The sequence below is a fragment of the Boleophthalmus pectinirostris genome, unplaced genomic scaffold (genome assembly GCF_026225935.1).
Source record: "Boleophthalmus pectinirostris isolate CB_2022bp ecotype Guang Dong unplaced genomic scaffold, ASM2622593v1 HiC_scaffold_17, whole genome shotgun sequence".
NCBI lineage: Eukaryota > Metazoa > Chordata > Actinopteri > Gobiiformes > Gobiidae > Boleophthalmus > Boleophthalmus pectinirostris.
In genome coordinates this window covers 7,880,144-7,902,479 of record NW_026571115.1, presented here as the reverse complement: position 1 = coordinate 7,902,479, position 22,336 = coordinate 7,880,144, and the positions used below count along the sequence as shown (strand labels likewise).

The 22,336-nt window shown below is 36.8% G+C and overlaps 1 protein-coding gene across 1 annotated transcript; it reads left to right on the top strand.

The window, feature by feature from the left end:
• Positions 1-780: 780 nt before the first annotated feature.
• grna (granulin a) lies at positions 781-21,940 on the top strand. The gene is made up of 18 exons (XM_020933174.2): positions 781-891; positions 3,337-3,483; positions 4,790-4,927; positions 7,727-7,855; positions 8,735-8,816; positions 9,219-9,325; positions 9,992-10,145; positions 10,231-10,299; positions 11,332-11,456; positions 12,081-12,434; positions 14,588-14,732; positions 15,420-15,544; positions 15,752-15,950; positions 16,596-16,714; positions 17,983-18,315; positions 19,325-19,579; positions 20,412-20,624; positions 20,753-21,940. Exons 2-18 carry the CDS (start codon positions 3,337-3,339, stop codon positions 20,888-20,890), a joined length of 2,832 nt encoding a protein of 943 aa, XP_020788833.2. The 5' UTR covers positions 781-891; the 3' UTR covers positions 20,891-21,940.
• The last annotated feature ends 396 nt before the right edge of the window (positions 21,941-22,336 follow it).

The following is a 22,336-nucleotide window of genomic DNA, read 5'->3' as shown; positions in this document are numbered from 1 at the left end:
AACTTCCTAAATTCTCAGAGACAAACAGAAAATGATATTCTAATATTTTAAATGATCCCCGATCCACACATCTATGGATAATCTATAGAAGTGAATCTTCATTTATCTTACAATGGGGCAATCCCGGGTGCAGACCAAACTGACTGAGGGATGTGTCACCTTTTCAAATGAGTTCAAAGCTAAAACTCTTCCATTAACTGCCATTAATTTACACCTAAAATGAGGGTACAAACATTTTTAAATTAAATTGCAATGCACCTTTTAGACTGTGGCCTGCAATTGGAAAATTACAATGTTGCAACTCAAAGTTAGAGAATAGCAGGATATTACAAAAAAACAGGCAGTTAAAGATAAACTATCACGCCGAAGAAGTAGAGTAAAATGTGAGACACAAAATCGTAAAAATAAAATAAAATAAAATACAATCATGTAATTTAATATCCATTTATACAGACATTTCAGCATGCACTTTCAATAAAATAATTTCTGCAGTGGAATCTCTGCTAAACAAAAGATAAAAAGGTAGTTCTTAACTTGAAAACTACCACTACATGACAAGGTGGAATAGAGCATTATGAGCTATGGAGATGTAGACAGACTAATAATAAAGGATTACTCAAACATACAAATGAAACAAAACACAACTCCAGGTATGTTTTTGAGGAAGTAGCAACAGTCTAACATGGCTTAAAGGTCACAAAGTCAATTCAACGCTAGGTGCTTTGACGTAATCTGATATCAAGAATAAGAATATGCATAACTTTGAATATCTTCCTTGTTTTACAGAAGGGGGCGTGGCTTCAGCACTGTTCCTTTTGGATTTGTCTGCTGCGAAACATTAACACCTGAAGCATCAACGTTGGTCACAGCAGCTCTCTACTCTTCTCCAAGGTAAGAATTTTAGCATTTTCAGCTACAACTATAGACCTGCAACTTCAAAGACCTGATTATTAGCTTGTAGTTAACTTGTTTTGTGAGCTATGGTTCTGTTTTCATTTTAACATGGATACAGGATAGAAAGTGAAAGTAATATTTTTAAGTCTTTGCTTCTAAACATTTTGGCTCAGTTACATTGATATGGCATTTTGCGACTTCAGATTTCTAATGGCTGAAACAAAGAGTCAATCATTCAGCCTTTTAAAGAGGGCATTGGAAGACTGATGCTTCAGATGTCTTGCCCATCAACACAATGCCTGTATGAAACAGTAGGAGCAAAGAGTGAACTACTGTCTGCTGAAAAATAAAAACTTTAACAAAAAATGAAAATAAATCATACAATTCCAGTGTGTAAAATTGTTCATTTAAATAAGTAACTGTAACAACGTTTTGTAATAGTTTTAGACTTAGATTTTATTGATCCACCAGGGAAATTACATGGACGCAGTAGCTCACACATCCCATTATATTACAATAACAAGAGTAAAACAACATAAAAAAAAATGGTAATAATAATTCTAAATAAATGGAAATAAAAAACAGCAAGAGACTGGTGTCAATAGGCATAATTATATAAATGTGTATATGTAAAAAACAGAAATATATTCATATAAATACATTATGTCACAGTTATTTACAAGACCAACCATTTTACTCTAACAATATTAAACAGATATTAAACAATATTAAACAAAATGTAAGTGTACTCTTGTTCTTGTTCAAAACTGCTTAGCAATTAAATAAAGGTTATATTATACTCCATTAATTAAAGTGTTGTATGACTTTGTGGAGGTGGCACAACACTTGCATGAGTTCATGGTAATAGAAAGTTTAAACCAGGCTTCAGAATATTCTCCATGGAGACCGAAGTTTGCCAGACTGGGGAAGTTTTAGACAAAAAAAGCAACAACATTTCTATTGAAACAAGAAGTGAGACTCTCCTCCACATTAAAGTTTATGGCTTGTAAATAAGGGTTTGTGGCTTGTCGAAGTGTTCAGTGGAATAGAAACAATCAATAAAAATCATTGCTTAATTCTATTTTTCCTAACACGCAGTGGCTTAAAATATATGTGATAAAATTACTCAAATTTATATTATTACAATTAAATAGGACTGAATCACTTGCAACAGTTAAAATTAACAGTTAAAATGAATTAACATACACACCCTACATATTTAGGCAGAGCTCTTTTCACAAACAGAAAATACTCCACCTTGTGATGTCATGTGGTAATACAGGAAGTGCTCCACTGTGTTTTTAAACCCCTACACCTTCACTAGAATCATTTGGATGATTTCAGTCTTGGAATTGACAGTCTTTACTGGACAAAAGATAAAGGGTAGATGCTAACTTGCAAACTACCACTTGGTACAAGGTGCAATGGAGCATTTTGAGCTTTAGGGACGCAGACCGAGTAATAATAAAAAGGATTACTCAAACATGTCTGAATGAAACAAAACGCAACTCCAAGTCTGTTTTTGAGGAAGTAACAACATTATAACAAGTTCACAAGAGTTAATTTACTGTAAAACATATAACACATAATAATGAACCTTTAAAAAGAATGCTGTGATGTCACCTGAAACTGCAATGGTTTTGAAACGGAGGTATGAAGTTTATTTGATTATCACGAGGATGGATAATACCAGGAAGTCCATCAGGCAGAGTTTTGGTGATAAAAAATTTCCAATAGAGAAAAATAATAATAAATGGTTAGATACTGATTTTAGAGCTATAGGTGGATGAGAGTGCAAATCCAGCTCCAACAGATGAATGCTGTCATTGCGTCCTTGGGCAAAACACTTAAACCACATTGTCCCCTGTGTTTTTGTATACTGATGTATGAATGTGTGTGAATGCATGTAGCAGCAGTTCTCAAATGATGGGTCAAACGCAGGGAGATAATTTTTTAGGGTCTATATAAAGTCTGCGCACGCAAAATGGTCAAATATGTATCAACAAATTGGCCTGGTACTACTTCCTTTAAGTACTTTCACTAACCAAACCCAAGATCCCCTTCATAAACTCTACTACTCATCACTAGTTGACTGCACGATCATGGAAGTAGGAACTTAAAATCATACGTCAGAATATTCTCCATGTAGACAGAGTTTGCAGCTGCAGACAATTTTAGCCAAAGGAACAACTTCTGTGAAAACAAGAACTTGAGACTCTCTTCCTCATTAAATAAGAGTCAGGTTTGTGGAGATCTTTTGTGAAGTTTTCAGTGGAATATAAAAAACTATTTAAAAAAATCATTGCTTAATTCTGTTTTTACTAAAAGTTCACATACAATGGCTTTAAATATATGTGATAAACTTACTTGTAAAATTGTGAAATCGAGGACAGGTGTACTCAATGGACCTCACCTCTTTTACCTGTTTGTATTGTATTGCAGATGCTGAGGTGGGTTGTGACCTGTTTCGTGGCTCTTCTCGTGTGTGGGGTCTGGGCTGACGAGTGTCCAAGTGGTGGTCACTGTGGAGAGGGTCAAACCTGCTGCAAACACCCAACCAACGGATACGAGTGCTGCCCTTTTGATAAGGTACCAACATACGCATATTATATCAACATGAACCACAGACTGTATATATAAATGAACATACTGTAGCTATCATGCCAGCTGCTGCGTTCTAAATATGAAGTGAGTATGGGGGCACTTCCGGCTCCATCGACTCCTTTTACACTGAAAAACTGTCACCCCTCTCTCTGTAACTACTACTTTGAGCATCTTCATTTTGGTCATAAAATATTCATATTAACCTGCTCTACATGATCCTGGAGTTTTTATTTTGCTATTTTGTTCATTTTTGTTCACTATATACAATCTATGACACAAACACATATAAGAGTTGACAGTTTTCAGATTGTAATATGAGCTGATGTCATACTTTCAGATGGCGGCAAGAGACATATTTCCCTACTGATTACATTGTACTTTGCCATGAGAAATTCACATTAAACTTGATAGTTTCAATTTATTTATACATTTTTATTAATGAATTTATTTATTTATTACAAAATTACAAAAATACACAGTAAAGACTATTAAGCATAATTTAACAAATACATTGTGTAAATGGGACACCCCTGAAGCTGGCCTTGACCTATAAATGGGGCCCAAAGCAATTAAAATACAGACAATATATTTTGCAAATTATCTACCTGTTTAATTCATTATTAAAACACCTTTCCTATTACTACAAGAGACCAAGATACAGATGTTTACATTCAACTCTCTTATGATTTTACACGCAAGTTAACAAGATATTAAATAATTAAATCTATTAATGATTAGACCCTAAACTTCACTGTATTACAACAAATAATATTAATATCACCTGTCCAGATCTCTGTTAAAGGGTCCATATCACTCGATTTTCTGATCTATGTTATAATGTTGTTTCCTTATCAAAAACATACCCAGAGTCATGTTTTGTTTCATTCACACATATTTAACACAATAGTTCTTCTCACAAACATAAAACACTCTGTCCACCTTGTGATGTCATGTGGTGATACAGGAAGTGTTCCACTCAAAAAATAAATAAATGATTAAATTAAATAATAACTGTGCCACCAGAGAAACACTGGATACATTGTAGGTTTAGAATTGAAATATGTCCACTGAACTACTCGCAACTTCAAATATGTGTAGATAAATTGCCCTGGTACTTCTTCCTTTATGGTTTTACAGTAGTATTACTAACCAAACATACCAAAGATAGGCTTCATAAACTCTGCTACTCAACACTAGTACACTTGACTGCTTTATGGGCTTACATAGATATAAGTACAAATTTCTTGATAAGTATTTTACTAGTCAAATTCCTCTCCTCCATTTCCTATAGGCTGAATGTTGCGGAGATCACGTGCACTGCTGTCCCACTGGAATGACGTGTGAAAAGGACCAGTCCAAATGTGTGAACGCCTCTCTGTCTGTGCCGTGGGCTGAAAGGACTTCTACCTGGCAACCTGGACTTTCCAATGTAAGGATTTAACTAATATATAGTTACTATGTAACTTAAGTGGTAGAGGGTCTGCCAACTGATTGTCATTGCTTTGCCGAGAAAGCTTCACAGTATGACATTAATTTATCTATCTCCATGAAAACAAGCAAGTGACACAGCAGGTCAGATTTACAGGTCAGATCTGTGGAGAGGCAACCCCGCTTACAGTAAGAATGCAAGTTTTCAAGGTATAAGCAATAAAAACAATAAATGACTGCTAGATGTTTAATGTCATGTGCAATTGCGACAAGTAGGTGGCAGACCCTGCCATAAAAGTTACATAGTGCTTGTTTCAGAAATCCATGCTCCCACATGACAATTCTCCATAAATATACAAAAACATGATACTTCACAAACCTGATGCGATGTGCAGTAGTTTCATTAGCAGGAAAGAGAAATGTATAAAACATGATAATACGTTGTTTTTGACAAATATATCATTTTCAAAAAGTAACATGGTGATCTAAATATGCCGTGTGTTAGTATAATACCCCACAGAAGTAAAATACCCTCTCTTTAATCTCTGAGAACACTAACCTCAACATGTTTTTAGACAATCACAAGACTTTGTATCAAACCATAGCTCTCAACTCCAAACCTTTAATTTAATCCTTCATTTAAACTGATCTGTGGGAACCAGTTCTTTTAGTTTCCAGTATGATATGAGGATGCTAGTATCGAAAAGCAGTTTTACCAGTTCCTGTGCCAACACTTATGATTATTACTGGTATTAAAGTAGAAGGAACTACATTTGCTTTTGTCACTGCTCCTACTGCTTTAACTACCTAAAATACTACTATTGCTACTACCACAAGTGCTGTTTTTTTAGTTACTATCTAAGGCATAACAGTAGACAAAATAGTACTGAAAGCCATCTTATTATACAGAAATACAGTATAAAGAGCCGTTGCATAGATAAAGAACCATTGCACAGATAACTCCTGTAGCCACAATCAGGGGTGTATTGAGGGTGGTACGTGGGGGTACGTCCACCCACTTCCCCCAACGTGAGATTAAAAAAAAATAACAAATATAAAATAGCCTACAATTTAAATGTTAAACTGGATCTACTGGCAGTGGTTAAAACTACCTGCATAGGCTCATGATATCTATAGTACTGTCCTATAGTGACCTGCCACATGAGGGTCCAGGACTGAACCAGGACTGAACCAAGATTAAAACAGGTCTAAACAAGGACAAAACCAGAACTAAACCAGAACTAAACCAGAACTGCGTGTCCAAGATTAGTCCTTATCTTATTCAGACCTGTTGACTGTCCAATCAACAGGTCTGAATAAGGTGAAATTGTCGTACGCCTGCTAGAAGGCCCTGGTGACACCAAGTCAAAATCTGATAGGTTGAAGCAACAGTTTCATCGATATTTATTTTGTGTTCAAGGGCCTGCATAATAGATTGTGAAGGCCTCTGGCAGTCTTTTTTGATTTTGACCCTGCCTGGCAACAAGTGATGACTAAAATGTGATTGGTCAAATGCTTTAATATGAAAACACATGTCTGGAAGCAGCGCAGCCATTGGAGAAGCTCTGAAAGGAAGTGGACAGACCATTTGGAATTATAAAAAAATATATCATTAACATCAGTCTGTGATTCAGATATTTTTTGCAGGCCCTGATGGCTCACCACTGAATAAATGTAAGATAGAGCTGTTTCATACTGTGAAACATTCCAGGCAGAGAAATGACACAAAGAAACAAGCAGGTGACGGAAAATATGTGGGAAAATGTGGAAATATGTGGGAAACACAATAACCCTGACCAGTACATAGAGTATTTCAGATCATATGAGTTGTACATTAGTAATTATTAATACTACTGCTTGCTCCTATGGATATACTGCTATTTAGGGTATTGCAACTAATCTGGCAGTAGGAGGATGTAGTTTTAGAGAAAGTCATTTTGAAAGCTTTTTTTTTTTTTTATATATATATATAAGAGATTCTTGTTACCTCTCACTACCTCTAATACTTTCAACCATTATAACACACACACTATAATAGTATTGATTTTTTTAAAAATGCATTTCTGGGTTGTGCCAGCTCCACACTGTCAGTTTAGTCCTTATAATCTTGGCTTACATCATGAGATGTATAGTACTAGTGTAGACTCGACTGAGCCCAGACTGTGACCAGACTAGACTGGACTAGACTGGAATACATAATACTCTCACAATGCCTTGAAGGTCCTAGTGCTGTTGGTCAATAAAGTTCTCATCAAACTATTTTTTATGTATGTTTCAATAAAGCATTTATAATATGCTTACTTTATGCTTTAATTATGCAAAATTCCCCTTATCATTTACCCTCTCGAAGTTGTATTTGTTGTGATTTGTGCATGTTTGAACAATCTTAAATCACTCATTGCGATCAACCCTCATTTTCACCGCTACCAGCATACACTCACTGTACTTACTTCTTTCTCCAATTTAGTGTTCTTAATCAGTTCAGCAGCATTGTGTGTGTGTGTGTGGGGGGGGGGGGGCTACAGCATGTGGCACTAAGATATTATGATGTTTACGGCGACTCAGCTTCCATTGGGCAATGCAGTTTTCTAACCCTGAAATCAGTGGACTTGTCTTTTATTAATTTGTTTTAAACGAGTATTGCAATTTGATTATAGCATAATGGTAGAGTGTCATAGATTATAACATGATAATAATATAACAGACACAAGCACAATATTTCTTCTTTAAAGGCATGTAGTCCATCCACTATTGCTCTATTCTATTCTCTCTGCGTTTTCTAATATCTGCCGTTTCACAGTCTTTCAGAATGATCAAGTCGTACATCGGAGAGGATGCTGACAACATCTGTCCTGACCAATCACGGTGCCCTGCTGAGTTTTCCTGTCTGAGGGCTTTGACGAAATATGCGTGCTGTCCACTGGCTCAGGTAATCCAACACAATGAAGACTACATAACCATTTACAGTTGTAGTAGAAGTAGTAGTAGAGGAGGTAGAGTGAATATAGGGGCAGAAGGATGCTGAGGTTAGAAGTTAGTTATCTGGAAGACCAAAAATGGCATATATGGATGTAGTGAAAGGAGAAATTAGTTGTTGACTGCTTTGCTCCATAATCAGATGCTTGCTGGTTGAATTCTCACCCAAAGAGCACTGTTCTTGAGCAAGATACTTATTAGAAAACAGGATTGCCCACAGCTTGTATCCATGTACTAGTATATGCTATTCCTTTGCCTGTAAGTAGTATGGCATTAAAATTAAAACAGGCATTCATACATTGAGTGGGCTTGCCTCGCTACAGAGCCGATCTGTCACTTATTCTGGCAGTGTCCCCTGCTCATTGCCATGGAGATAGAAAAGTTAAATGTCATATTATGGAACATTTCTGAGAATAAGAAGTAGTTAAATTCAGACAGATACACTACAATTGTTTTGTTCATGCATATTTCTCATATTTCTCTGACATAACATTACAGAGTTGGGGTGGAGCACTTCACTGTGTCAGAGAGAAAGTTAAACATTCAGGAGCTCATCAGTTATTAGAAGACATTAATCTATTTCTGTTATATTTTAAAGTTATTCAAGCCAAACCAGTAACCACTTTTGTGACAACTGCAGTTTTCTAGGTCCATTATGAGAAGTGACCCGTCAGCTTCACTTCTCCATTATTTTATGTTAATCTTTAAACTAGACTTTCAGGTTTTCGGTGGCTGGTCACTTCCTGCAGTCTTAATCTCACCTTGTGTTTTAAATCATGATAAGAGTCCGGTACTTTTTATGTACTTTTTTTTGTTTTCTTTTGTGCTTTAGGGAATTCCCTGCTCCGATGGAAAGCACTGCTGTCCTGAGGGTCATAGCTGCAGTGAAGACAGCCGCTCCTGTATCAAGAAAGGTGATACTTTTAACAACAAAACATATCTTGAAAATAAGTACACGCTATTATAGCATCTAAAATTTACAAGTAGATCAAAATTACTCTGTGTGTGTGTGTGACTGGGAGTATGCATGAAATAAACCTGCCAACCAAGTTTGGCTTTTTTTCTAACTAACAAGGTGTGTGCAGAGGTGAGCCCACTCACAATATAAATGGGTAGGCATAGACATACATTAGGTTTGTAATGTGTGTTTTCACAATAAAAATACCTTACTAGGCTAAATGCACGGTAGTTAAGTTTACTGCGATGCTCTGGAACATTTAAGGCAGTTAGTTTTCATATATCATAACAAATTGTCTATTTATGAAAAGACTATTTTGTGTTATTATTATTTTTTATCTGACTGATTTTTGTTTCAGCTGAGTCCCCTGCCGTCCTGTGCAGTGATGGAGTCTCTGAGTGTCCGGCTGAGTCCAGCTGCTGTGAGGGGTCTGACGGAGAGTTTGGCTGCTGCCCCATGACTCGGGTACCTGTGTTATGTTTTTTATTTATTTGTATTCTTGTTTTTTTCTTTTTCTTTATTTTATTTTATTTTTTATTTACTTATTTATTTATTTATTTATTTTTGCATTTTAATTGCTATTTAGTGTATTTATATATATTTTTTTTTACAAAATCTAAAACTTCATTATGCCATATTCACAGATGTGCAGGAGTAGACATATATATCAAAGGTGCATTATGTAACTTTCATGGTGTGTCTGCCACTTGCAGTCTCTATGGAGATGTTATTGCTTTGCCTGCAATGTTCTGCTGTAAGGCATTAAACTTCTCTATTTCCGTGGAGACAAGCAGGTACCAGGTGACTCCACCAGACCAAGTTACAGGTCAAATCTGTGTAGAGGAGTGCCCCCTCACAATAAGAATGCATGTTTTTTAAGGTATTTTTGAACAATAAAAACACTTGTAAATACATGAATATAGATGGATAGGTTTAATCCAATACTGTGCAACATTCATAGGCAAAGTAATAGTATAAGCAAGTGGCATACCCTCCACTGGAAAAGTTACACAGTGCATCTTTAAGAATCAAACGTTTTTAAAGTCTTCAAATCCAAAACTATTGCACACACTGTATTACTTGATTATCTTTTATCACTCACTAAACAATATCTCTCCATTGTCTTACCAGGCTGTGTGCTGTGATGACAAGACCCACTGCTGCCCAGAAGGAAGCCTGTGCGATCTCCAAAACTCAAAGTGCGTATCCGTGACAACCAAAAAGGAGCTGCCTATGTGGGCCAAGTTCCCAGCCCGGAGAAGAGCCGAGTGGGAGAACCAGAAAGGTGGCATTCAAAACATGTTACCACATTTGCCAAACTAAGCTACTTCCTCCTGAGTTTAACTGGTCTGTTTGTTTGTCTGTTTTAGAAGAGCAGCATGTGAATTCAGAGACTTCAGCTGACAAAAAGCAGGACAAATTTGACTTTCTGAACACAGGTACAAATTGCAATACAGTTCTACACGATTACAGCCTACTTAAGTACACCTATTAGGCAAAATCAAATTTTTAGAGCTGTTACTCTTCTTTAATCTCTTATTTTCAAGACACTATATTGCTAATCAGTTCTCATTTTCATCACCACCGGTACTTGCCCACTGCTTTGTACATACTAGTATTTTGTTCTTCAGTTTTATTTTCTTGATACAAGTAGGATTTGGCAGGTTCACCTAGTAATTTTGGCACAAATGAAAAAAAAAGTTTGCAGCTTGTTAGCATGATGCGCAGCTATCCATAGGAGGGTCTATGTTGTGATGACTTTTATGTGACATCATCTCCCACTGAGCATCACAGTTTTCTAACAAGTCAGCGGATTTGTTTTTTTTTCAATGTTTAAAATGTGCAAATTATAACACAATGATCCACAGATGTCATAGATTATAACTATAGCAGACACAAGCACAATATGTTTTCTTTAATGTATCATTTCTATAGCAGGTTTTAAGAGCCAAACAGTTTTGTTTTTTCTAATTTATGTAGTCTATCCTTTGAAAATAACAGATTTGTGCATTGCTGAATATTATATCCTTTACAATTACATTAACTTTAAATCATAAATCAGATGTTATGTCTCAACAGTTGCTTCTTCAGTTACTCAGTTGCTTGACTAGTAGTTTCTCCCTAATTTCTTGAACTGCCACTTTGTACTCCTACTTGAGTAACATTACAGGCAGCAAATGTGGCAGAAGATCTTCTTGAGGAAATTCTCGATCATTAAAGTATCTCTCTCTCTTTGTCTATGGCTTGGTCCTAAAACAATAACTCTGAAGAATTGTTGTGTCATAATTTATCTGCAGGTTTAAGATCTGTTTCCTTGATCTGATAGTAACTCATGCCACAGTTGGTCTTATGATTTGCTGATTAAGTAATACTTATCCTGCAACATGCATCCTTTTCACAGTGAATAAACAGGTGTGGTAAGTATCTTCTCTGTAATAATAGTAGTAATAATATGCCTCTTTGTTTTCCAGTGAGTGCGGTGAGCCGGGGAAACCCAGCTTGTAATGTTTCATGTGATTCTCAGTCCTTTTGCCACGATCAAAACACCTGCTGCTCAGACGGACATGGTGGATGGAACTGCTGTCCAGTTCCCAATGTAAATAATATGCATTTATGTATAGTTTTAATGTAAAAGATTTAAAGCTATTGTGTTTATCATTGATTTTATTTTCACACTGAACAATTCTGTTAAATTTTTTGAGGCAAAAGTTTCATTTTAACATTTATAAGTATGATATGATGCAAAATAGACTCTTCTGAGCTTTTAGACGTGTTGTAATGTTGTGTTTTGTTTCATTCACACATGTCTGTCAACATCTCGAAATTCAGAATGCTCTGCTCCACCTTGTGATGTCATGAAGCAGTAGTTCAGTAGAGATTGGCAATTCCAAGGCTGATATTACACAAATGATTCATAAAAACAATTCTTAAAAACACAGTGGTGACTGTTATCTGTCGTTGGTACAATTTATTTTTGTATTATTACTCTGTAAATTGTTCATTTAACCAACAGACAGAAAATCGAAAAGTGATCAATAATATTTAATACAGATAGGAGACAGCTGAAATTATCAGGTCTAAGATTTATGAATTTACCTTTTGGATATTTTATGGCACAATGTTCTTAATAGGGAAATCTGCCCCCTCTTGCCCCCATTCTAGAATCTGAAAAGCACCAATAACTGAAAAGCAGATTAACCAACATTGTTTGTTCTCACAGGCGGTGTGCTGTGGAAATCATTATCACTGCTGTCCTCCTGGGTACAAATGTGACCTGGGCCATGTCCGGTGTCTGAGCGACACAGGCTCCACTCCACTCCTGAAACCCCAACAAACCTGCACCCCCTCCCCAGGCCCCAACTCCGCCCCTCAAGTGGAGAGCCAAACCACTGCACCAGGGCAGGGAGAGCAGGCAGAGAGCAAGGAAGAGGAGGATGATGAAGAGGAGGAGGAGGAGGAAGAAGAAGATGATGAAGAGGGGAGAGAGCACTGTAGCAAACGCCACGCCTGCCCCAGAAACTCCACCTGTTGTCGCTTGGGTCACCGCCGATGGGGCTGCTGTCCACTGCCCAAGGTGAGTCCTGCTCTAAATACATCCTCACTCATATGTAGTCATTCACAGCAGAGCACAGTCATTTTACACTCACTTTGTCGGCCTATAAAAGTACTAAATCAGAACTAAACCAACTGGACCAGGAAAAAGGTATGATATACAAACCAAAATTTAACCAAGGTTTTAAAAGTTAAGGGAATAAACCATGATTAAACCTGGACTAAACCAAGTCTTACCCAGAAAGAGAGACAAACCACAGACTGCATAAAGAAGTGACGTATGTAATGCGCCGCTAACGGGCCTAATTGGTATACAGTGTTGGGAAGGTTACTTTTAAAATGTATTCCCCTACAGATTACATACCTCAAAATGTAGATTGTAATGTAATCCATTAAATTACTTAAAGTGAGTTGCGTAATCTGAATACTTTGGATTACTTGGTTTGTTGTAGAGAAGCAAAGACGAGGATACTTAACCTTATTAAAAATATTATTGATAGAAGAGGAGGAGACATGTCCGCGCAGCATGGTTTAGTGCTGTTAAATCCTGTTAAATCCTGTTTTAGTCCTGGTTTAGTCCTGTTTTAGTCCCTGTTTAGATCTAGTTTAGTCCTAGTTTTAGTCCTGGTTTAGTCCTGGTTTAGACCTGGTTTAGATCTAGTTTAGATCTGGTTTTAGTCCTGGTTTAGTCCTGGTTTAGATCTAGTTTAGCTCTAGTTTAGACCTGGTTTTAGTCCTGGTTTAGATCTAGTTTTTAGTTTTAGTCCTGGTTTTAGTCCTGGTTTAGATCTAGTTTACCTGGTTTAGTCCTGGTTTAGTCTGTTTAGATCTGTTTAGTTTTAGTCCTGGTTTAGTCCTGGTTTAGATCTAGTTTAGCTCTAGTTTAGACCTGGTTTTAATCCTGGTTTAGATCTAGTTTAGATCTAGTTTTAGTCCTGGTTTTAGTCCTGGTTTAGATCTAGATTAGACCTGGTTTTAGTCCTGGTTTAGTCCTGGTTTAGATCTAGTTTAGACCTGGTTTTAGTCCTGGTTTAGTCCTGGTTTAGACCTGGTTTAGACCTGGTTTTAGTCCTGGTTTAGATCTAGTTTAGACCTGGTTTTAGTCCTGGTTTAGATCTGGTTTTACTCCTGGTTTAGACCTGGTTTAATTTCCAGCAATGAGTGGAATTATCGGAAAAAACAAAAAAAAGTAAATAAAAATAAAAAATAATGGGAAAACAGGAAAATACTGCCGTGTAATCCACTTATTTTAACAAAGTAAATGTAATCCAATTACCACTCACTGAAACAGTAACTGTAACTGAATACAATTAAATACTCATAATTTGTACTCTGATTATGTAACTCCGGTACATGTAATCTGTTACTCCCCGACACTGCTGGTATATTAAGCTTTTCCCAAATCCTGTAGGAAGAAGGGCAATAACATCTTTCCCCTTGATGAAATTCCCCAAACATTCTCTTTGTTCCGACTTTAAATCCTCAATCTCGAGAATACACAGAATGTATGGCACTCCGCTGATTGGCCAGTGCCCGACCTCGCACTTTTGGGGTTTTTGCGAACCGTCTGGTCTAGTGTATTCTGATTTCTGACCTAGTCATTGGAGAGAAACGAAATTGAGTGGAGGCACTAGGTGGCACCAGCCTGGCTAGAGTATTATAGCAATCAAAGAGCCAATCTGGCTGTTGAAGGTGATGCTGATTTTCTGTTATTAAGGTTCAAATCTTGTTTTACTGACAAATATAAATAGTGAAATAAACCCCAGAATCATGTAGAGCAGGCTAATACAAAGATTTTAAGACCACAATGAGGAGCCTGACAGCAGCAGTTACAGAGAGAGGAGTGGCATTTTGTCAACACAAAATGAATTGGAGTTGATGGAGCTGAAAGCATGCCATGCTCACTTCCTATTTGGAGCGTGGCGCCTAGCAGGTTAGCTATGTCCATTTATACAGTCATGATACAAACAAAGGACTGGACCCATTCTTGTTTATTTCTAATGTAGACTTGCTTGGACTTGGTTTTGTTTTATTTCTTTCTTTAGTCATAGTCTAGTCCAGGTTTAGTACCATTTTTGATACAGTGTGGGTATAAGTCAAAATTAATTGAAAATTATTTTACATTATTTTACCGGTAATGAGTAAATATTGAACCATATCTCTCTTATGCTTCAGGCTGTTTGCTGCCGTGATGGAAAACACTGCTGTCCTCACCATTACCTGTGTCACCACGTCAACAAATCTTGTGCCAAAAACGGAGTGGAGATCCCCTGGTACACCAAGCTGCCCACCATAACCAAACCAGCATCACCGGTCACAGGTACACACTAGGGCTGCCCCACACACCAAATGATACTAAATGTATGAGACAAGACATTCTCTTTCAGATTTTAAAATTTGGAAGTACTGCTGCTTGTCTCCATAGTGATTTGTGCTTGTTTAGAATTTAATATTATCCTTTATATTTTTCACTTTGTTATTATAATATATTGTGATTCATGAGCTACTGTGTCCAAATTATTTCCCTTGTGTATCAGTAAAGTTTGCCTCAGTCTAATGTTCCACATTATGGCATTAAATTTATCTGTCACCATGAATATAAGTAGGTGATGGCAACCACAGACTGTATATAAATGCACATACAGTATGATGCCAACAGGCCAGGACACAGGTCAGATCTGTGGAGAAATGAGTTTGCTCACACTAAGAATGCACATTTTATTGTATTTTCAACCAATAAAAACACCTGTAATTGAATAAATACTTGATACATTAGATATGTTTAATGCCATACTGGAACATTCCAGGCAAAGCTATAACAACTCCATGAAGACGAGCATCAGCAAGTTACATTTATTGCAACTTTTTTTTTATCTTATATCTTATATAGTTTTAGTAGAGAAAACAAAAAGTATAATTTGTCATACCAGTTTATTGCTAATATTGTTTTTTTAGCCTATGAGATTATATAATTCATTTATAACTTAATATTTAAATTTCTTCTCAGATAAAGTTTCCAGTCTGAAGGTGGAGGTCTCTAATACGACGTGTGATAAAAGCTTTGCCTGTGATGATGACGCCACCTGCTGCTCAGACGGAAAGGGAAGCTGGCTCTGCTGTCCTGCTCCAAAAGTGAGTTCATATTATTATCCATATTTATTTTATTTTGACACATCAGGAAAGAGGAGATCCAAATTTATACTGACCAATTTTCAATATTTTTTAAAAATTATTGCTTATATTATTTATGGCCACTGGGCTCACATCTCCTCAGTCTTTATTGGCCTATATAATGTTGTAATGTCCTCTGAATCCCAGTAATGTTGTTTTTTCTTAAAGGCGGTGTGCTGTGATGATCATATGCACTGTTGTCCACACGGGACCACCTGTGATCTAAAAGAGCAGATGTGTGTGAGCGACTCAGACTCAACTGTACCAACTACACCCATGGCCCCCACTACTACGGCTGCTCCCTTCCCTATTTCCACTACAGAGCCCGTCTGGACCACCCAACCAAGCCAAATTGAGGAGGACGAGAGTGAGTGAAGTCAATAATGCCTGTTTGAATTGAGATTCACTGGTGATCAGACTCACATTTTCATAAATTACTGGAGAAGTGTGTATTCTGGATTCTAGGAAAATGTACAAGGTTTGTCAAAAACCAGTCAAGACTATTTTACTCTATTGACACATGAAGCCTGGCTCTGTATTTTGGGTCATGTGTGAACAAAGCCAGATGTGATTTCAAGACCTAACATAATTACTGAAAATATATTGCCAGACCAGCCAGTCCCTTCTACATTCTATTAAAATTCAGAACGGTCCAGAGCCGAATAATAGAACGTGAAAATCCTCTGTCCAAACTTGAGAAGATCAGACCACAGACGTTAATTTGTAGGACATATCTCTTAAATGCAGAAAACATCTCCTCTTGAAAATTCTTGTGTCATTCACAACAAAATATATAATTTATTTTACCTGAGATAAATAAGAGTTTGGTTCTTCACAAAAATATGTTTGCTACTCAGTCCTATATGTTATTTTATTTATTTTTCTTTGTAAGCAACCGTGTTTGTTTTTGACATTCTATATAATTTATCATACCATTGTATTGTTTCTTTGTAGGGTAGGGGGTTATATGATTTATTTTTAACATAAAATTCAATTTTCTTCTCAATTAAAGTTTTCAGTCTGAAGGAGGAGGTCTCTAATGTGACGTGTGATAAAACCTCTTACTGTCCTGATGACACCACCTGCTGCTTGAACGTAGAGGGAAGCTGGAGCTGCTGTCCCATTCCAGAAGTGAGTTTATATTATTATCCATATTTATTTTATGGTGACACATCAGGAAAGAGAACATCCAAATTTATAATAGCACATTTTATACAGTAAAAATATCCATGGGGCTGTGAGGTTAAATGAAGGGTCTGCTCTGTCTGAGTCTTTTAATCTGTGTTCTTTAATCTGAGATGTGGTGGTGCTAAAGTATAGATCTGCAGACATGCTTTTAAATAGGTGTGATTCTTGTTTTATTTAACATTTTGCCCATGTCCTCGATGTAGCTGATTTTTAATTTAAAATCATAAAAACTGAACTATTTAATTTTTCAACTGTTTGTGGCAGTCCATATTTATTCTTTACTTTTCTTGCATTCTAACGACATGATGAGTTCATAAGCGCTTTTCATTATTTTCAGAGCCCATAGTACAGGTTAGGCATCACGGTAATGCTAGCAACAACTAGTATGCTAACAGTACACAAACTTTACTTCCTGGTTCACAGATGATTACCGTAAAATGGTTTATAATTCATCTGTGCTGTTGTTATCTGATTAAATGTTATGTCAGTGGTTGTTTAATGTGATTAAGCTGAGAAACTGATAATTAAACCATAAACCAGGTCAAAACATCTGTATTTTGACACTAAAAGACTAATTCTATAGTTAAATTTGGCTTTAATGGATAGACTATAATATTATGAATAATAATTTGATTATTTGTATCTGTATTAAATATCCTATGTTACACAAAATTGTGATCTTTAGGTCTTGTTAGAATGTTGTTGCCTCCTCACAAACACAAATAGAGTTGTGTTTTTTTCATTCACACATGTTTGAGTAATTCTTAATTATTAGTCTGTTTACATCTCCAAAGCTCAAAATGCTCTGTTCCACCTTGTGATGTCACGAAATGGTAGTTTTCAAGTTAACAGTTACCTTTTACCTTTTGTTCAGGAGATATTGCCAATTACAGGGCTGAAATTATCCAAATGATTCTAGTGAAGGTGTATGAAGTTTAGAAACACAGCGGAACACTTCCTGTATTACCACATGACATAACAAGGTGGAACAGAGTGTTTTCTGTTTGAGTAAAGAACTCAGCATAAACGCGCAAGATTTGTGTGTTAAACATGTGTGAATGAAACAAAACACAACTCCAGGTCTGTTTGTGATGAGGGAACAATATTATATCATAGATCAGAAAATAGCATAACATGAACCCTTTAAATATTTTTTACCTTTATAATGTTGTAATGTCCTCTGAAACACAGTAATGTTGTTTTTCTTAAAGGCGGTGTGCTGTGAGGATCATATACACTGTTGTCCACACGGGACCACCTGTGATCTAAAAGAGCAGATGTGTGTGAGCGACTCAGACTCAACTGTACCAACTACACCCATGGCCCCCACAACTACGGCTGCTCCCTTCCCTATTTCCACTACAGAGCCCGTCTGGACCACCCAACCAAGCCAAACCGAGGAGGACGAGAGTGAGGAAGAGGAGGAGAAGGAGGAGCAGTGTGATGATGAAGATATGGTTAGCTGTGATCACAAAACTAAATGCCCCAGATGCTCCACCTGCTGCCGCCTAGGCCATGGCTGGGGCTGCTGTCCAGTGCCACATGTAAGTACTCTCTAGACAAGTTTATAATTACTATAATTATTTCATTATTTAAAGCCCCACCATGTAACTTTTTAGCCAGGAGATGTATGTGTTTTTTAATTGTTTTTTTTGTTTGTTTATATAACCTGTCAATATAGTGAGAAGCTGAAGAATTGCATGTGGATTTTATTAAAGCAGACATATTCTGCAGACTCAACTTTTTAAAGCTTATAACCATATTATAATTGTTTCCCCTTCTCATTTACTTTCCTGTAGTTGTTTTTGGAGTGATTCATGCATGTCTTTATTCTCCTGTATTCAAGAAGTCATTGCTTTGATTGACTCTAGTTTTCACTGTCATCGATATACACCTATCGATCTGTTCTACAATTTTATTTTCTACATTGGTAGTACGCATAGGATTCTGCAGTGTTGTGTAGTCATTTTTACGCAAATCTGCAGCTATCCATTCAAACCCGGAAAACAGCGGACTTGTTTCTTTTATTTATTCGCTTTAGATCAGTATTGAGATTTAAAATGTCCCAAATATAATGCCATGAGTGTCATTAATTATAACTTAAAGAGCCGATATTACGTTATTTTCTGATCTTATGTTTTAATATTGTTCCCTTGTCACAAACTCATCATAAACATATCTGGAGTTCTGTTTTGTTTCATTCACACATGTTAAACACACAAATTTTGCATATTTAGGCTGAGTTCTTCTCTCAAACAGAAAACCTTGTGATGTCGTGGTAAAACAAGAAGTGCTCCACTGTGTTTTCAAAAGCCATGTACCTTCACTAGAATCATTTGAATGATTTCAGCCCTGAAAGTGTTACAGTTTTATTCAAACATGTGTGAATGAAACAAAACACAACTCCATGTATGTTTTTGATAAGGCAACAGCATTGTAACATGGCTTTAAGCTCAGAAGTGTTCATTTTGTGTGATATAGGACCTCTAATAGCAGACAAAAGCATCATATGTCTTTTTTAAGGCCTAGATTTGACCCCCTCTGTCCCTTCAGGCTGTGTGCTGCTCCGATGGGACTCACTGCTGCCCTGCTCATCACAAATGTAGTCAGTCTCATAAGGCCTGTGTCCGGGATGATGACGTGGTGATCCCCTGGTACACGAAGCTCCCAGCCCTGTCCAGCCCGGAGAAGGACTCAAATCAATCAAACTCAAATGATGTGGAGTGCAAAGATAAACGTTTATGTCATGACCACGAAACCTGCTGTCAGCTCGCCTCAGGCCAGTACGGCTGCTGCCCCTTAGAGGATGTAAGGATGCAAACGACTCAAATTATGCTAAATTAACTTTTCGGTTGGGGGTCCGTCACCTAATTGTTTCTATGGATATGTAACTGCTCTGTTTAGAATGTTCCATATATGAAATTAAACAGATACACTTCACATTTATTAAATTACAGGTGGTTTTATAGTTCAAACATGCATAGAAAAACTGGTATTCTAGCAATAACAAGTAAAGCAATAACATCTCCATGCCAAAAAGCATTTGTACCAGAAAGGTTTCACAATACCTCTTTAAACCAGGTTATACTAATTCATTCTTTCATTCATCATTGGATTTATATAGCACATTTTAAAACACCCAAAGAGCTTTAGAGAGCATTATTCCTTCACTCTACACTCAGTGGCGGTAAACTCCTATTGGAGCCACAGCTGCCCTGTGGCAGACTGACGGAAGAGATGCTGCCACTCTGCACCATTGACCCCTCCAACCACCAACATTCACCCACACACCACTTTCATACTAAACTGTCTTGCCTAAGGACACAACAATGTTTTTTTTTTGACACTGGCGCTCCACTGTGGCACCAGTTTTTCCCAGCAGTCTCCCATCCAGGTACTAACTTGGCCCGGCCTGCTTAGCTTCTGAGATCTGATGGCTAACCAAGGTGTAGTTTATAAAGTGAAATTAGATGTGAAATACTTATTCTAAGATGAAATAAGCATTTTTAAGCATATCATCTACCCCCTACCTGCCCACTGCTATGAACTTGCAATTGTTAAAAAAATTCAGACTCCTTTCATAAACGTAGGGTTCATACATGTCAAAATGTCAAAAAATCCTCATTTTTTTGTATTCCAGGCTGTGTGCTGCGATGATAAGGAGCACTGTCCTCATGGCTCCACCTGTGACCCCGAAGGGTGTCTGAGCTCTGTGTTTGCGAAGGTGCAGAAGGTTCCTCTGACTTTGCCCAAATCTGAGCCAGATGAGAAAAGTTATGTCATGTGTGGGCAGACTGCATGCCCCAAGGGCTTCAAGTGCTGTGGGAACAACTACTGCTGCCCTTTTTTAAATGTAAGTCTACAAATACAATAACATACATCAAATATTAGGGCTGAAAATTTGGAAAAAACAGACTTGGACAAACTGTATTGATCCACAAGGGAAATTATGTTATGTATTCATTCTTGTCTCATTTCCAGGGCGTGTGTTGCAAAAACAGCTGTTGTCCTTTTGGTCAAATCTGCACTGAGCATGGAGAGTGCAGCTTCGAGAGCTTCAGGTCCTGGGTGAACTGGCTGTTCTCCCACAGCGATGAGAAGAAACCATTCATATTATAAAAAAAACACTTAAAAACAGCACTAAAGTCAATATTTTTAACTTTTTTTCTGATAATTTTCTGCTTAATTATTTTCTAGTGAACTTAATCAAGACAGTAACACTTTATAATAATTACACCGTAATTAGCCTTGTTAATAAAGCATGAAGAAAGCCTTAATTAATTATGAAAAAATGTTTATTAAGAACATTCAAACTTGCGAACTTCAGAAATTGCTTAAAAGTGCACTGCGTAGCCTTTCTGGTAGAGCGTTCACCAGATGCTTTACTCCATGTACTTTTTTTCCTGAAATGTTCCACAGTATGGCATTCAATATAACTATCTCCGTGGAGACAAGCAGGTCACATCACCAGGCCAAGTTACAGATCAGATCTGTGGAGATCTCCTCACAGTAATAATGCATGTTTTTGTGGTAGTTTTGAGAAATAAAAACTCCTATAATTAAATAAATACTAGATACTTTTGTTTAATGCCTTACTGTGGAAAATCTCAAGTAAAGCAATAACATCACCATGGAGTCAGGCAGATGGCACACACACACACACACTCTCCACCAGTTACACAAAGTTACACAGTGTACCTTTAATTACTACCCTCCATACCCCTTTAATAGTCAGTTGTCACATTTTTATATAGCACTTTTCCACCTCAAAGTATCACACCAGTATACACAGACACTGGGGTTAAGGTGGGTTAAGTGTCTTGCTCAAGGACACAACGGCAATAATCATCTGTGGGAGCTGAAATCACTCCACCAATTAGAGGATCAAATCAGACGACAAACACTGTAACCGAGCTACTGCCATTTGCAGTAGTTACTAACCTTGAATCATTCTTAATAAACTATTTTAGATATTATAAAGGCTGTAAATAGTGCTGTTATTAAAGTGTTACTAAAGGCAAGAAGAATTCAACATTTTAAACCAGTAATTCCCAAATGTTTGCTGTCAATTATCAACCAATTTTTTGTTCCATCTCAGTGAATCATATTTTCTAATCAAGTTCAGCAGTTATTTTCATGTAAATCAATAAAGGTGGAAAGTACTTTGTGGATTGGTTCTTTTTTTTCTAACTTATCAAACATTTTATAGTGCAATGGACAAAATAATTCTAATATACAGCATCATAGCTTTAAGAAATACATATAGACAGAACACATTTTTTATTTACATATGCAGCCAGGGTCAATACCAGGTGCTGTTTGCCCCATGTTTTATCCAGTTGGCTTAAATAAATTACATTCTAGTTTTATATACGATAACAAGGGCTTTACAGTATTTGGTATTATTGTGTTGCCTGGAAAGTTCCACAATATGGCATTAAACTTGTCTATCTCAGTGATACAAGTAGGTCAGATTTGATGTTTTTTTTGTTTTTTTTGTTTTTTTGTTTTTGTTTTTTTTTGCTGTATATAACATCTAAAAGGTAATAAATGCAAGATAAGATT